Source organism: Lipophrys pholis (genome assembly GCF_963383615.2).
Source record: "Lipophrys pholis genome assembly, chromosome: 5".
Classification (NCBI taxonomy): Eukaryota; Metazoa; Chordata; class Actinopteri; order Blenniiformes; family Blenniidae; genus Lipophrys; species Lipophrys pholis.
In genome coordinates this window covers 1,675,286-1,693,187 of record NC_137628.1, presented here as the reverse complement: position 1 = coordinate 1,693,187, position 17,902 = coordinate 1,675,286, and the positions used below count along the sequence as shown (strand labels likewise).

The window sequence follows — 17,902 nt, the reverse complement described above, 5'->3', positions numbered from 1 at the left end:
GCCCCTCCCGGTGACGTGACTTATATACGGAAGCAGTGTGCGTCACGTGGTACCTGTCAGCGGCTCTTCAGGATTTTTAAAGTGTTTTTTACAGTTTTTTCATCCAGCAGGATCTTCTATCCTCCACCTCCTCCACCTCCTCCACCCCGTTCAGAGCGGCGGAGCCTCCGCAGACCGTGAAACATGAACGCTGCTCCCACTGGAGAGGAGCTGGTCACACGGTGGGAGAGGTCAGCACACACACACACACACACACACACACACACACACACACACACACACACACACACACACACACACACACACACACACACACACCACTGCGGGAGAAGTGTGTTTGCGTTGTCGTGCCATTAACAGCTGCCAGAATCTGCAGTACCTGCGTTGTTTATGACGTCATTCGTCTGTTTTCATGGCGTCCACACCATCAACTACTCCTTAAGTGTGACAGTAGTTTGTTCTGCTTTACGTGTAAATGACACCATTACAAGACGAAGCTTACAGAGCATTCATGTTACCATTGACACCCATAATTTTCAAAATAAAGATAACATTGTAAATCGGTCATCGTGAAAGTTTTTTTTTTTTTGATTCACAAATTACTTCGGTTTTGTGGTCAGTTAGACGGTTGTTCGAACACAAGCGTGGCTGACTTTCACTCTTTATAGAAGCTGAGCAGCAGGTGTCACCGTGCAAAAAACGGAACAGACGCGGGATTCCGTGCAGATCCTGGCACGACAGCGCTGCACTGCCCCCCTGCAGGTTGGAGGCGGGAGCCGCGTGTAGTATAAATGGCACACGCGTGCCGATTGTGCACGTTAAAAGTTCCGCACGTCACACCCTTGCGTCAACGTCAACCATAAAACGGCCTTAAAACGGCCTTTAAGGTGTATTCAGAGGCGTTTCCAGACTATATGGGGCCTCCCGGCTCCAGAATGATGATGAATGAAGTCCAGCACGAAGGATCAGTAAAGAAATACTTTAATAATTAACATGTAAAATAAATAACATTACCATCTACACTGAATGAATATAAATCTATAAATGCCAAAAAAAACTAACACAACTGAAATGTGCAACATTTTAAGTATGATAAAAGTGCAACCAAGCAAAAAAACAAGGAATTGAAGTGGAAAGTAAGAAGTGTGACACCTTGGTCTTATAGCCACACGCCACTTGTACTGCAATTGTTTTTCTTAAAACTGCTGCTCGCGGTTTGGCTTCTGCAAATGCAGCCACAATATCTTCCATATCTGAGGACCTCCGGACGTCTCTGTGGAAATCAGTGCTCGTCCTGCGAGCCTCTCCTGGCTCATGCTTGACCTCAAATACGTTCTGATGAACTTCGAAGCAGAACAGCTCCTCTTCCCAGAGGCAACAGAGACCGGAAGAGTCAAGAGGAGCCGCAACGCAACGCTTCGACTGCAGTATAGATCCAGAGGGGCCAGAAGGGCCTCTGGATCTATTTAAATCACTTTGGTGTCAGATTTGTTCATGTTACCAGGTCGCACGCAGCTTTAATGAAATATATGATTTTTTAACCAGGAACCAGAAATAAAATGTGTGTGTGTGTGTGTGTGTGTGTGTGTGTGTGTGTGTGTGTGTGTGTGTGTGTGTGTGTGTGTGTGTGTGTGTGTGTGTGTGTGTGTGTGTGTGTGTGTGTGTGTGTGTGTGTGTGTGTGTGTGTGTGTCAGTGAGCAGTCCAGACTGCGACAGCTCCTGGTGCTGGAGGACACTGAGGCCTGGCAGAAGAGTCCGGACTTCTCGGGGCTGCAGAGAGTCGGGGGGGTCGACCTCTCCTTCATCAAGGGGGACGAAGTGAACGCCTGCGCTCAGCTGGTGGTGCTCAGCTACCCCCACCTGGAGGTAACTACCCCTGTCGGAGGTAAACAACCTCCTCTATCCCAACCTGGAGGTAATTACTCCCACCTGGAGGTAAACAACCTCAGCTATCCCAACCTGGAGGTAATTACCCCCACCTGGAGGTAACTACCCCTGTCGGAGGTAAACAACCTCATCTATCCCAACCTGGAGGTAATTACTCCCACCTGGAGGTAAACAACCTCATCTATCCCAACCTGGAGGTAATTACCCCCACCTGGAGGTAACTACCCCTGTCAGAGGTAAACAACCTCATCTATCCCAACCTGGAGGTAACTACCCCCACCGGGAGGTAACTACCCCCACCTAGAGGTAAACAACCTCAGCTACCACAACCTGGAGGTAACTACCCCCACCTAGAGGTAAACAACCTCAGCTACCACAACCTGGAGGTAACTACCCCCACCTGGAAGATTTTAAGATTTTAAACATATCTAGTCGAAGCAGATTAGTGTGTGTGTGTGTGTGTGTGTGTGTGTGTGTGTGTGTGTGTGTGTGTGTGTGTGTGTGTGTGTGTGTGTGTGTGTGTGTGTTTGTGCTCGCTCTTCCCTCCTCCCTCTCCTCTCTGCTGTCCTCTGGTGGTGAGAACTTGGTACAGCAGCTCTTCGCCTCCAGACTGTGACGTTTTTTCCAAAACAGAAACTTTTACTAGAGAAACACTTTGTAGTTTGTAGTAAACTTTGTAGTAAACTTTGTAGTAAACTTTGTAGTAAACTTTGTAGTAAACTGGCCGCAGTGTTTCCTGGACCTTTGGAGGTTGTGAACGACGTGCAGGTGAAATACGACCCGAACCTTTAAAAGTCAATCTGAAGACTTGAACACAAAGTCTGAACGAGCAGGTTCCACCTGGTTCCACATGTAATAGATTACTGAAGTGACATTAACCCTTCGATGTTCATCTCTGATCACTTTCTGTCTCGTTTCAGAAACTCTGATATTCCAAAGGAAACGTTATCGATCGCAGCTCGGCGTTTCTTTTTTAGATGTTACCAAATATGGTGTTTAATATTTTCACCTGTCACAGGGTTTGAATTCTACCGCCACAGTCCCACAAAGTTGAAGTAATAAACAAAAACACACGCAGATTGTCTGGAGAAGGGCTGCGCTTTACTAAGCTTATAGTTTCCAGTTCATTATATTCGTAGTTGTGCATAAATGAATGAATAAGTGATTGATTTGTAAATTTCATGAAGGCAGATTTCATCTTTTAATTGGACATAAACAACAACAACAACATGCTGAAGCTGAACAGAGAACGTTGACTGAACGTTTCCTTCTTTTACCTCCATGAAATCTTGAAATGTTGTTTGGGTTCAATCTGGAGTCGATCACAAGAGGCTTTCACCTGTTTTCAAATCACCGACCCAGGTTTTTTTTTTTTTTTTTTAATAGATTCTAAAAACTTGCGCTGATGATTGAAAGCAGCTGAACTACTGGAGTTGTCGTTATTGTCGGGAGTTGATCACGGCTCCGTCTCTTTGTCCCCTGGAGAGACTCGGTCTGGTCCGAGCTTCACTCCATCCTGAGATCAGTGGACCGCGTGTTCCCTCGCCGTGATGCGTCATGGGAAACTCAGCAGGTCGTCGGGGGGAGATAAATCTACCTGCCCGCACACACACACACACACACACACACACACACACACACACACACACACACACACACACACACACACTGCAGTAGAACTACTTTGAGTTAGAAAACTTCCCATCTTTGTGCCGTTGAATCCCCGAGGCTCCTGAAGCGTCGGTGTTTGAGCTGTCGGGTTGGCCGACTCGGTTCAGCGTGTCGAGCTGAGTGCGATCCGACGTTACAGTCCGTCTCTTCCTGCAGCTGCTGTACGAGGACTGTCGGATGGTGACCCTGACGGCTCCCTACATCGCCGGCTTCCTGGCCTTCAGGGAAACGCCCTTCCTCCTGGAAGCTCTGCAGCGGCTGGAGAAGAACCGGCCGGACCTCCTGCCGCAGGTCTGCGCCTCGTTTCACTTCCTCTCAGAACCCCTGACTGCGGAGCGGAGCCAACCGTTTAGGAATGTGGGCGGAGTCAAACGTTTGAGGCGTTTATGGTCCGGAGAGTGAAACGGGGAGAAACTAAAGGCCGGTACGTTGCTCCATGAGAACAAGGAGAAAGTTCGGCACTCCAGGGTCCTTTTCTTTTGGCCAGCTCCCTCTGGACTCCGCCCACATCGAGCCACGGGGAGCTCATCAACGTCGCAGCCAGGGGGCGCCTCTTCACAGGCGCAGCACGAGGGCGGAAATCAGATCAGACCGATCGCCCGCGGGCGCCACTGTGAGCTCGCCAGGCGTCGGCTCCGTTTGGCAAAGCTCACGTCAGCATGCAGAGACGATGCGTCAGTTTGGTTCAAGTCAGTTTTGTTTGCAGCGTCAGCGACATCACCAACCATGCTACGATATGGACTCTACAAACTAGAGCTACACTCGGTAGAGCGCAGACCCCTCACCAACGCCACATTTGTTTGCGGAACCGAGTTAGCATCGTGAGCATGTTAGCTGTTAGCTCACGTCGACGCTCGATCGGCAGGTCAGGTAGCGCCATCACTGTGAAACTCTGAGCAGGGAGCGTCTCCATGGCAACAGACACTGATCTCCTTCAATCTCCTCCATGAGGTGCCTCTCTCATCTACTTTGTGTGGGAGATTTTCTTCGCAGTTCTTGGGGGATTTAATCGGAAACAATTCGCCGTTAACGTCCCAAAATGTAATCGATTGGTCCTTGGATGATGACAAATCAGCGCTTAAAATGTTATAGAATTCGGGTGAGTAGTTTTTGTGAAAAGTTAGTAAAACTCGTACGAGCCAGTGAATACACGCCGCCAAAAAACAAAACCTTCTCGTCAAGCGTCCAACGTGAGCGAGGAATGTCCGTTTCCATGGAAACAGACATCGTTTTTTCAAAATGTTGCCGTGCAAACGTTGAACTTTTCTGAAACAAAAACCCAAAAACGACATTTTCACTGGACACGTCGTCGTGGCGACGGGGGCTTCAGCGACACGGACGCTGTCAAACGCACAAAAAATCACCAGGAAAAGAAAAAGACTCGCGTTCGACTTCCCGCAGACGTGAAACGAGAGACGATCTTTCGTCTCCGGCGTCGCGAAGCTTCTTCCAAACGGGTGAAACTCGCTTCAGTCGACGCTCAATAATTAAACAAACAAACTGCAGCTCCTTTCCTTCGCCCTCGCCCTCGCCCTCGCCCACACACACACACACCGCCTCCGCTTCCTCCCACTGCAGCTCGCCGATGGCACGTGCACGCCCACGTGCACACGCGCGAGGATTGGCTTCCACTGACATTCGGCTGCAGTCACGTTCATCTGCAGCTCTGAGGCGCCGAGTTTCCAGGCGACTTCTGCTTCACGTCGGAACCTTATGGCTCCGGGATTCACGACTCGGCAGAAATCCTTCAAGTCAGACCGACTCCCAGGTCCCGACGCTCGGGACTCTGTGTGAAACAGCTCGGGTCAACTGTTTACAAGCGGCTGCAGACATTTCATCCCCTACTAAGTGTTTCTAAAGGGCGCCGCGCTTCTAGTTATTGATGAATTCTGCCTGGAGGACGACGACGTCGTCTCGTCTCCAAAACAAACAAAGAGGAAGAGAAGTGACGTGAAAATGTTTGACTGTCTCATGAAAACTTGTGAAACTTGGCAGATAAAATGAAATAATTCTTCTTTCTGCAAAATGTTACTCATATTTACTGAAGGTTGAAAAACATTTTCACTGAGCCCAGTTTGTTCAGAGAAAAGACTTTGATTTAACCCTTAAATGATTAAACCCATTTAATGACAGAAGTATTACTTTGAAATATTTTCTTTTCTGCTGCTCTTTACCTCAGTTTGTCTGATCGACTCTTTTAACTTGAAAATATCAGAAGTAAACGATAAAAAACTGCCTCAAAATAAGATTTTAAGATTTTACACACATATCTAGTAGAAGCCGATTATTGAGTGTGTGTGTGTGTGTGTGTGTGTGTGTGTGTGTGTGTGTGTGTGTGTGTGTGTGTGTTTCAGGTGGTGTTTGTGGATGGAAACGGTCTCTTTCACTACCGAGGTGAGCTTAAAAACTTGCTTCCTGTAGTTTGCGTCCGTTCAGCATCGGTGGTGGTTTGATTGAATCTCTTGATGTTTGTAGTGGAGAGGGTGGAGCCGCGGCGGTTGTATTGACGAGATGTTTATCTCTCCTGCTTCAACCCTCGTGTGATCACCAGTCTCTTTAACCCGCCTCAAAAATCTCAGACATCAAATTGTTTGAATTGGATCTTGGCGGTTGGATTTCTTGGTTTGAAGATTTCCTTCAGCTCGTTCGTCACGTTCAGACGAATTATGCTGAATTCATCTCACGGGGTTCAGTTCTGATCCGGTTTGTCTCCATCGCGTCGCTTCCTGTCGACGCGATGGTTTTGTTGTGTGTTTGCAGAGTTCGGCCTGGCGTGTCACCTCGGCGTGCTGTCCGGCCTTCCCTGTGTGGGCGTGGCCAAAAACCTGCTGCACGTGGACGGCGTGCAGAAGAGCGGCGAGCACCAATCACAGGTCATTACTGCAGGTTCATCATAGACAAATCAAAGCGATTAAACATACAGTCGTACAAAATAAGGTACTTCCTGACACGTTACTGACGAGCAGCGCTCCCCCGTTAGTCCGAACTGTTGGAACACAGGAGAATCTGACTCGCCTGATCGATGAAACATCTACTTCCTGTTTGGAATAAACACCTTTCACTGCCAATTTGGAGCAAAGGAAAGTTTTAACCTCTAATAAAACCCGCAGTAGAACAAAGGTGGACTGGTTCTGTTCCAGAGCAGGTTTTTAAAATCACTTCAGTATATTATCTTGTCTGTTTGCCTTATTTTTAATTGAGCTTAAAGGCGAACTGTCACTTGATTTACTCGCTGAGAACTTCAGCAAACATTTTCAAACATTTATAACTAATAACAACAAATTATTTAGCTTAACCGTATCAATTAAATCATGAATTTTTGCCTTCACCCACAATAGTTGGAGTGAAAACAATGTTTTTGTCCGAGGGCATTTATTTATTAATTAATGTATTAATTAATAATGTTTAAAAAAATTTAATTTATTAATTTATTTATCAATAAACCAACCAACCATCCAAACAAACACATAAATAAATAAATAAATTTATTGTTTTTTATTTATTTATTTATTTATTTATTTATTTATTTATTTATTTATTTATTTATTTGTGTGTATGTATGTATGTATTTATTTATTTATTTATGTGTTTGTTTGTTTGTCTGTTTGTTTGTTTGTTTGGTTTAGCTGTTTGACGGGGGGGTCACATGAGAATTGTAAAATGTGTGTACATCTGAGTGAAACATTGATAACATGAAGTAATTCAAACGACCATGACAACTGATGGATGCAGTGGTGTGGTGGATCAAATAACCTCGCAATCTACTGGTTTCCATGGTGACAGATGTGACCTTGGTGAAGGTCTGTGTTCTACCGAGTGTCCAATCACACATTTATAAAATACCAAATGTTGAATGGCTCTGACTTTTCTTAGGCTTCTTTCCACTGATTGAACAGCCCCTAAACTCTTTGCACCATTAATCACATTCACCCGTTCACACACACACACACACACACACACACACACACACACACACACACACACACACACACACACACACACACACACACACACACACACACAGCGGGGGAGTTCCAGTCCATCAATTAATACAATCACTGATCAATTACTTGTGCTTCACTTCCGCAAGTCGTTGAGTTACAGTAGCGATTTATTGGTTTAAGAGTGATTAGGAGCCAAAGTGACTCCAGTGTCTCGCAGCTTCATCAATAATCTGTGGTAATCTCTAAATAATCCCACAAGTTTGGCAGGTTGGTCCTGAGTGGATCATTTGGCAGGATAACAAATGTCACTGACACTTTCCTTCAGTTCCACTGCTTGGGTTTGTTGGACGATTGCCGTTTAAAACATTTGACTTCTTCTTCTTCCTCTTCTTCTTCTTCTTCTTCTTCTTCTTCTTCTTCTTCTTCTTCTTCTTCTTCTTCTTCTTCTTCTTCTTCTTCTTCTTCTTCTTCTTCTTCTTCTTCTTCTTCTTCTTCTTCTTCTTCTTCTTCTTCTTCTTCTTCTTCTTCTTCTTCTTCTTCTTCTTCTTCTTCTTCTTCTTCTTCTTCTTCTTCTTCTTCTTCTTCTTCTTCTTCTTCTTCTTCTTCTTCTTCTTCTTCTTCTTCTTCTTCTTCTTCTTCTTCTTCTTCTTCTTCTTCTTCTTCTTCTTCTTCTTCTTCTTCTTCTTCTTCTTCTTCTTCTTCTTCTTCTTCTTCTTCTTCTTCTTCTTCTTCTTCTTCTTCCTCTTCCTCTTCCTCTTCCTCTTCCTCTTCCTCTTCCTCTTCTTCCTCTTCCTCTTCCGGCTGTAGATGAAATATTTATTTGTTCACACTTGATCACGTTTCTCTTTTGTTTCATTCTCGTGTTTATAAAAACAAATCAATGTCAAAGAGAAACTGAGAGGACGGCGTCACGTCCTCCATCGCTTCTCACTGCATGTTTGAGCATACAGTGTATTTTAATGTGTGCAGTGTGTGTTTGTGTGTTTAGGCGTGTTTGTGTGGGTGTAGTGTTTGTGTTTTAGTGTACATGTGCAGTGTGTGTTTTAGCGTGTTTGTGTGTGTCTGTGTATGTTCATTGTGTGTTTGAGCGTGCAGTGTGTTTTTGTGCATTCAGTGTGTGTTTGTGTGTTTGTTTGTTTGTGCATGCAGTGTATTTTAATGTGTGCAGTTTGTGTGTTAAAGTGTGTTTGTGTGGGTGTAGTGTTTGTGTTTGAGCGTGCAGTGTGTGTGTGGGTGCAGTGTGTGTGTGTGTGTGTGTGTGTGGTGTGTGTGTGTGTATGTGTGGGTGCAGTGTGTGTTTGAGCGTGCAGTGTGTGTGTGTGTGTGTGTGGGTGCAGTGTGTGTGTGTGTGTGTGTGTGTGTGTGTGGGTGCAGTGTGTGTTTGAGCGTGCAGTGTGTGTGTGGGTGTGGGTGCAGTGTGTGTGTATATGTGTGGGTGCAGTGTGTGTTTATGTGCAGTGTGTGTGTGTGTGTGTGTGGGTGCAGTGTGTGTTTGTATGTGCAGTGTGTGTGTGTGTGTGTGTGTGTGTGGGTGCAGTGTGTGTTTGTATGTGCAGTGTGTGTGTGTGTGTGTGTGGGTGCAGTGTGTGTTTGTATGTGCAGTGTGTGTGTGTGTGTGTGTGTGTGTGGGTGCAGTGTGTGTTTGTATGTGCAGTGTGTGTGTGTGTGTGTGTGTGTGTGGGGGGGGGGGGGTGCACTGTGTGTTTGTATGTGCAGTGTGTGTGTGTGTGGGTGCAGTGTGTGTGTGTATGTGTGGGTGCAGTGTGTGTTTGTATGTGCAGTGTGTGTGGGTGTGGGTGCAGTGTGTGTGTGTATGTGCAGTGTGTGTGTGTGTGTGTGTGTGGGGGGGGGGGGTGCAGTGTGTGTTTGTATGTGCAGTGTGTGTGTGTGTGTGTGTGTGTGTGTGGGTGCAGTGTGTGTGTGTATGTGTGGGTGCAGTGTGTGTTTGTATGTGCAGTGTGTGTGTGTGTGTGTGTGTGTGTGTGGGGGGGGGGGGGGGGGGGGGGGGTGCAGTGTGTGTTTGTATGTGCAGTGTGTGTGTGTGTGTGTGTGTTTGTGTGTGTGAGCGTGCAGTCCGCTCGTGTTGCTAATGCTAATGTGCCTTTTGGAATACAAATCAAGGTGGAACAAACAGCGATTGGTCGAAGTGTTCCGGTGGGACGGAGAAACGCGGATTTCATTATTATGCAAATGTTGGCTTGTTTCCGCCTGAAGCTCGATGACCTGAGCGGAGAACAGAAACTATTTCAAGTCAAACATGCAGCTGAGGAACAGCCGGCTGGAGCCTCGACAGGAAGCTGGACACAAATGTTCTTTTCTAAAGTGGTCGGAGGTGGAGGGTGAAACCAATGCAGGTTTTCGGTTCACTTGTATTTGGCGCATGTGCACCTCCGCCGTGGTAAATAGTTCTTCTGCTCATGTGCGAGTAACAAACATGGCGGTCTCCGTAGTGGCGTGACTCCCAGCCTGATTTCTAGTTTTATTGGTGATGTTGGTAGTTTTATAGTTGAGATTCTCCTCCAGCAGCCAATTCGTCATAAGTCCACACGAATGTCGGCTCCTCTCCATTGTGTTTATATTTATAGCGTCTTGTTCTCCGTGGTTTCATTATACAAACAATCAACAGCGCCCCCTCATGGCCTGGCATGCTAACTACATCGCTTTTCCGTGTTTCTGCCGTTTCTGTGTGAACGTGAAACATTTCGGGGACATCGTCCCGGCTGGTTCCGACTCTTTGCTGAGCCGCTTTCGGCCCGACCAGAAGCTGCTCCAAGTCCACCGTTGTCATGGTTACTCGGGGTCGAACTGAGTCATCGGTGATTATGACTGTTATTTTGCCGCAGCCTGAAAGATGAGAGTCATTAAAAACCTCCAAAGTTTCCCAAAGAGCCCGAGTGGAGCGACGGCTCCTGCAAACATGCTGCTAACGCGATTAGCGGGCGGTTCGTCATCTGCTTACAACCTCCGCGGTCTTAATGTAGTCACCCAACACCGTAACTCAATTCTGTGCAGGAGTCCATCCATCTCCCTCAATTAGCCTCAGTGGCTCTGGCGTCAGGAAAAAATGAGCTGCAGCGAGAAATTCGATCTCTGCTCGCGTCGCGGTCGCCCTCGAGGACACGTCGCCGTCTCCACCCGCGAAATCCGTGTTCAAGCTCCAGAGGCCCGTTCACGATCGGTACCAGGTAGCGCGGCGCGCTCATGCTTCAATCTTTGGATGAGCTGCTGTGTTTGAAACATTAAACCGTCTGGACCGCACTCTGCACCCTGCTCTCAGCGGTTCCCTCTAACTGTTCTCCAGGTGCTTACGGGCTCGCTGGGAAAATTAGCTTTGAAGTAATCCACGAAGCTCCAGCCAAATCAGACTCCCCGCCATAGTCAAGGAAAATTATCTTCTGAGAAACGAGATTAGCCGGTACTGGTTGCGCTCGCGCGCCGTCACTTGGGGAGCGATTCTCTGCTTTACTCTATTAGATATCAAACTTCCAGTGACGTCGCCAGCTAACAGAGTTTCTAAAACCAATTTACACTCGGGGGGGGGGGGGGGGAGTGTCTCCACGGGTTGGAGAACTTTCTGACATTTGCAGCACTTTTCTGTGTAAACCTGTAGAGACAAGGTGTGAAGCTTCTGGAACAACCTCAGGTGAAACTATATCCTTCACACACCAGGTGAAAGGTTCACGTACATACCGACATGCACAGCGTTTCTTCATGGATCACTCGGGTTACTCACATCAAATCCTTTATTATCACTGATAATATCGTTCGGTCACTTCCTGCAGCGGTGTTGTGCTGGATGACCTCCAGTCCGCACGCCTCCGAGTCTAATAATCCTCTCATAGGAATCGTCTCACATTCAGCCTTTATCCAGAGCGAAACGAGAACAGAGACGACCGGACACCTGCTCAGCCTTTGTTCAGTCATCTGCTCTTATTTCAGGAGAAAATCAGCAGTTTGTAGGAAACGTCTTCTGAAAAGCTTCGGGTGGCAGAATGTGTGACGCGTTTCGTAAACAGAGACGCCGTCTCCTTTCTCCCCGCCGTTCTTAAAGAAAGCTTCTGTCCACCCGGCACAATGAAAATGACTCAAAACGATGTAGTGCATATACCAGGGCTCCGACACCGGAGAGGAAGACACAGAGACACACATGAGTCCTGCTCGTCCGCCATGAGACAGACAAATCCAACGTGTGGCCTCATAAAAGCGACGAGCACCAGCAGCTTGTGCAGCTCGACCTGGAGCAGGCCGTCCGCCATGTTGTTGTTGTTTCAGGGACGTTGGGTTGTCGGGTCGAGAGGCGGGGCGATGACGTCATTGTTTTCAGCTGACGTGTGTCTTGTCGGTCCACACGTCGGCGCCGAGGCGGCGTTTTCCGCTTTCTCCACTCTGGAACCCGTTTTTAAAGAAAGAAAACCTGTTGTCATGCCGCACCGCGTGGATGATCGGGCAAAAACCAGCATTTCCTGCTTTTTTGTGACACTATTCTCACTATTCTTCTTTTCACTCGGTGGTCGATGTCATGTGGCGCCACACACACACACACACACACACACACACACACACACACACACACACACACACACACACACACACACTCCAGGGTGTTATTAACTTGGCATCGTTCCAGACCAGATCTGCCGTTTTTGTGTTTTGAGCTCATTTGTTGACGTGACGAGTGTCAGCAGAGCTTTTTAAAGGCTTCAGGTTGACGGAACCTTCATCCAGCACTTTACCGGGTCGACGTTTTCAGGCGGAGGTCAAACATCCCTGAATGTAACAGCTTTTCTCCGACTTTCTGGCTGAAAGTGTTTTTCTGAAAGACTGAAAGTGATAAAACCTCGTTTCTTTTCTCCTCCCGATATTAATCCGGTGTCCATGTCTGTGTTTGCCTCCACCGCTTCTCGTCCCTCCTCAATCCTCCTCCCCCGATTCATCTCTTCCTCTCCTCTTCTGTGTCTCTTCGTCGTCTTCCGCCTCGCTGATCATCTGGCTTCTACTCAAACTGCTTTATTGATGACCTGCGCCGCGGTTCTGACTTCTGCTGTTCTGGCTCCAGTCCGACTCTGGCATCAGAAGAGCAGATACACACACACACACACACACACACACACACACCGATCAGAGCGCCCCCCACCCCCCCGCTGGCTGCTTGTTGTAATCAGTCATAGTCGAGGAGACACTCCATCCATCACCGGGGCTAAACTCCCGTCATCGCCCGGCCAATAACCTGCAGCGCTCCTGTCAACCGCAGCTCCGACGACTTTGTGTCGTCTCTTCGACTCTCCGGGCAAAAAAACTTTAGTTCACACCAAGAAATAAACCAGAGATCATTGAAAAAATAATCCCCTGTCACCTCAAAGTCTTTGATGACTCATCAAAAAAATGAACTCTTTATTTTGGGCTTTTTTTTTGACGTCCATTCTAAACAGCATTGTGACCACCCGCCTGGCTCTCTGCTGACTCACCGTCGTCACGGACACTCCGCCCGACCTGCACAAGACCTCTGCAGTTTTAGGATCCCTGAAGCACATCCCACACATCAGATTGAGAAACTACTGAATACTTGGAGCGACAGTAATCAGAACCCCGCCTGGCAGGATTGCTTGTAGATTAGTTTTTAAACAACACTCACTGTTTTCATCTAAACAACAAAGTAAGTTAGAAAACAGACAACGGCGCTCTACTGGTGCCGTGGACACTGAAGTCAACTCCTGCTGCTGCTAGCAGGCCGACGTAGCCACACTCAAGCTAATATGACATCATTTACCAAGAGCCGCTGTAATCCAGGCTAATCCCGCCATTCTGACACGATGACACATCAGTCACTTCACAAAATCTTCTTCCTTTTAACTGATCTGAAGATTTGAAAGCTTCAGGACATTAGTGGGAGTTTGAGCCTGAATACAAGTTTCCAGGAGTGAAATAATTTCCTCCAGATTACAAACTTCAGCTGCTTCCCATCTTCTGATTGGATCGAAGCCTTCGGGTGGAACCGGATACACAGAATGTTTCTGGGGACAATGTTTAAAGTATTTAACTACAATTGGATGTGTTTGTGGTCTAAAGTCAGTTCAGTCTGAATTACTCTTGGATGACGGGACCCACCAAAGCGTCACACTGCGCCACCGGCTCATCTTTTTCCCACAATGCACCTTGGTGCCATCGGTGTCCCAGCTGATCCGAGTGAAACCTGATCCACCACCCGGAGCAGTTTTCATTCTTGTCATTGTCTTCAGGAGCTCCAGACGAACCAGCATCTCTTCATGTCAAGAGCTCCGACATGTTTTTAGTTTTCCTGCTCGTTGTCCTGATCAGTGACGAAACCGTCTCAGTGATGCAGGGAAGAAAGTTTCTGGCTTTTCTTTGTATCATGAATCAGGTTTTCTGTTAGAAACGGTTGACTTTTCCTGAAGTTGTAGCTGAAGGTCTTCCTGTAAAGCAGAACTGAGGACGGGCTGTTGGACCGGATGCCAGATTAAAGCCAGATGATCGACGACAGTCGCCCAACTTCACTATCAAGTAGTTGAGAAGTAATCCACTCCGGATGCCCGAGAGCGGGATTGGACGCATTAGAGTTTATTGTCTTCTCAGAAGAGTGACTCAAACAAACCACGAGCCCCCGGTCCCCCGGGGGAGGACTGAAAACAATCCACGCTCCTGTATTCCACCGAGTCCAAGGAAACGTTCACAACGTCCCTTCTTCCCTCTGTTCTTCTCAGTCTGCTTGGTTTTAACGGTGTCTGATGATCTGATCAATCTGGTCTAATCCACCGGCTGCTCACTTCGGTATCTTCGGGATTTTCCAACAATTGTTTTTTTTTTCTTTAACTCGGCACAAATTTAATTCAAAACAGAAATAATAGGTTTTGCACCTTGTTTCCATTTAAGCATCAAACCAAAACATGAATGAATGAATGAATGAATGAATGAATGAATGCTTTATTTCGGTTAAAAATAAAAAATAAAAACAAAACAAAAATCATGTTTTTACAAAATAAACAGACAGCAACCGAAAAAGGAATAGGCTGAAGCCTCAAGGCTTATTTGTGCCTATCCTGTACCATCATAGGATTAACTGAATAATTCACAATAAAACATCACTAATACCCCATTACTACTGAAAAATCTAATTTCATTGTAACCTTTGATAATTTTAGACTTTAAAGTCTTCTTGAAAACATACATAGAATTACACATCTTTATTTCATCATTAAGTCCATTCCATAATTTTACACCCAAAACTGACACACATCTGTACCTGATATTAGTTCTTACTTTGTGAGTGTCAAACATTAGCAAACCCCTTAGGTTATAAATCCCCTGCCTTAGTTTAAACAATTTTTGAATACAACCTGGAATTGTCTTATTTACCACTCTAAACTTAATTTCTAATGTTTTTGAATATACAATGTCCATAAATTTTATTGTATGTGATCTTATAAACAGCTGATTTGTGGAATCACGATATCCAACTTCATTTATTATCCTAATAGCTCTTTTTTGCAGTTTGATGATTGGATCTAGGTTGATTATTATTATATACATCAGCATGGCCTGCAACAACCCGACTTCAAGGCCAGTTTGGTGGAACTTGCGGTGGGAATAATAATCCCCGATTGGAACATCCAACACCTCTAGGAGGAATTAATACATTTGTGGTTAATACAAAGTTTAATATTCTTATAAAATTCATTGATTATAATCTACAGGTGTGTGGGAACTTTTCACAGAAAAGACAATTAATCCCATTTGAACTTAATATTTATTAATCCTTAGTCATTGTAAAACTTGATGGATTTTAAAATGGAAATGACCAATAGTATACAGTGTGAGTCAACAGGCTTCATTCTAAGCTTCAAATATTGATAAATAATCCATCAAACTGACTTGATTCTCCTGCTCCTTTCTGCTTTAAAGCATTTCTCCAGAAACTTTGTCTTTTTCTGTGCTGCAGTGAAACTTTTCAGTCTTTCTTCATTTGGACAGTGAGCAGCTCTGTGTTCTCACTCCTAACTCAGCAGGTGGTCTCCTGTTTGAGCGCTTTGCAGCCTGACAGACATGAAAGCTTGAGCCACGCGGAGGTCAGAGAGCCAGAGGAGGAGGTTAACAGTGTGTCTGTGTTTGTTGTTGTTAGTTTTGGCGTGCTGTACGTCTTTGATTGTTTGTGTTTCCTGCAGATCGCCGCTCTGCAGAGAGGAGGAGACAGCTTCCCGCTCACGGCCGCCTCGGGCAAAGTGCTGGGGAAGGTACGGCAGAGGACGCAAAACGCCAACAAACACTTTCATCAAACGGTTGTTTGCTTCCCGTCGACCCCACCAGCTGAAAGTCGGCCGCTACAGCAGTTTTCATCTGGATGACAACAGACAGCCGGAGGTTGAAAATCTCATTTTTCTCTTTCAGGCGTTGAGAAGTTCAGACAAAAGCTGGAAGCCGGTTTACGTGTCTGTGGGTCATAAGATCAGCCTGGACACGGCCGTCCGCCTCACACACTCCTGCTGCCGCTACCGAGTCCCCGAGCCCATCAGACAGGTACACACACACACACACACACACACACACACACACACACACACACACACACACACACACACACACACACACACACACACACACACACACACACACACACACACACACACACACACACACTCCAGGTCAAGATGTTGATGATCCAAGCCCAGATGTTGATGGTTCAGGTCCAGATGTTGATAATCCAGGTCCAGATGTTGATCATCCAGGCCCAGATGTTGATGGTTCAGGTCCAGATGTTGATATTATAGGTCCAGATGTTGATGGTTCAGGTCCAGATGTTGATAATCCAGGCCCAGATGTTGATGGTTCAGGTCCAGATGTTGATGGTTCAGGTCCAGATGTTGAGCATCCAGGCCCAGATGTGGATGGTTCAGGTCCAGATGTGGATGGTTCAGGTCCAGATGTTGATGGTTCAGGTCCAGATGTTGATAATCCAGGTCCAGATGTTGATAATCCAGGCCCAGATGTGGATGGTTCAGGTCCAGATGTTGATGGTTCAGGTCCAGATGTTGATATTATAGGTCCAGATGTTGATGGTTCGGGTCCAGATGTTGAGCATCCAGGCCCAGATGTGGATGGTTCAGGTCCAGATGTGGATGGTTCAGGTCCAGATGTTGATAATCCAGGCCCAGATGTTGATGGTTTAGGTCCAGATGTTGAAAATATAGGTGCCGATGTTGATGGTTCAAGTCCAGATGTTGATAATCCAGGTCAAGATGTTGATAATCCAGGCCCAGCCGCTGTTCCAGAACCTTCTGTGAATTTGTACCCCAGTGTTTAATCCACAATCAGCTTTCTTAGTTTCCTTCTTCACAGTAACAGTTTATTTTCTCCCTCACGAGTTTAGCTTCTCACTCTGAACTTGAAATCTGCAGTGTCGGTTCTTCTTTCTCAACATTTTTCTTTCTCTGTCAGTTAAATCCGGCAGTAACCGCTCCAAAGAGAAATAATTAACGTAGTTATAAGATAAGGACTTGAGCACATCGACGTAACGTGTCCCGCCGTCTTCACCGTGTTTCAGTGAGAAACTTCACTGAGGATGATGAAGATATTAGTGATTCCTTCCTCCCCACGTTTAAACCCACAGACCTCAGCGGGCTGCAGCTCCTTTAAAACATCTTCTTAACATCACAGTCTGAATTCTACCGTCTGTCTTTGGTCTTGCTTCTGTCTTTTTCACTTTATATGTATACATTTATTTCATGTGTAAAATATGTCTACTTTTTTTATTGATGCTAATCGGGAGCAACTCCTGAAGAGGCATATAATGGCAACGAAGCTGTTCTATTCTAGTCTAGTCTATTCTATTCTATTCTAGTCTAGTCTAGTCTAGTCTAGTCTATTCTAGTCTATTCTATTCACTGCTGCACTGAAGGTTGAGTTGTCACGGCGACAGTGATTGACAGGTTATGTCTTGCAGCACGTTGGGTCAATCCACCTTGTTTCAGGGAAACTCTATTTATTCTTTCGTTGAGTATCAAAATGTATTTAACCGTGTTTGATCTCATATAACACTTTTTTTTTTAATTTATTAGTCATTTAAAGGATTTTAGAATTTCTATTGTTTGTTTTTGTTTTACATATATTTTTTTTTATAAAAACCCAGAGTGCCTTTGTGGTTCCCCGTTTGTACGACTGTCTTGTGGTGTATCAGATCACAACAAGCAGCTCCTGCAGCAGGAGGAAACTTCGGTCCTTTCAAGCTCTTTTCAAGTCTTAGTCATTCAGAAACACCTTTCATAGCTTTTTGACAAAACTCCAGCAAGGTAAAAAGAAAAAAAACTCCCCGGAACAATGAAATAATCCCAACTGCTTCACTGCAAGACACAGCAGCTTATGAAATAAATATCCGTCTGTGTTGAGAAAAT

At 45.8% G+C, this 17,902-nt stretch overlaps 1 protein-coding gene across 6 annotated transcripts in view; it reads left to right on the top strand.

Moving 5' to 3' along the window:
* The window catches only part of LOC308110032 (endonuclease V-like), an 80,410-nt gene continuing 62,508 nt past the window's right edge, over nucleotides 1-17,902 (top strand). For 2 of the 6 annotated variants that reach the window (XM_080464041.1, XM_080464042.1), the window contains exons 1-7: nucleotides 13-230; nucleotides 1,695-1,866; nucleotides 3,715-3,849; nucleotides 5,913-5,952; nucleotides 6,319-6,431; nucleotides 15,680-15,793; nucleotides 15,903-16,031. In XM_080464041.1, coding sequence (XP_080320167.1) covers nucleotides 184-230; nucleotides 1,695-1,866; nucleotides 3,715-3,849; nucleotides 5,913-5,952; nucleotides 6,319-6,431; nucleotides 15,680-15,793; nucleotides 15,903-16,031 — 750 coding nt within the window. In that variant the 5' untranslated portion in view covers nucleotides 13-183. Of the gene's footprint in view, nucleotides 231-1,694; nucleotides 1,867-3,714; nucleotides 3,850-5,912; nucleotides 5,953-6,318; nucleotides 6,432-15,679; nucleotides 15,794-15,902; nucleotides 16,032-17,902 lie in introns of all 6 variants that reach the window. The other 4 variants (XM_080464045.1, XM_080464046.1, XM_080464043.1 and 1 more) reach the window with 3 other exon arrangements.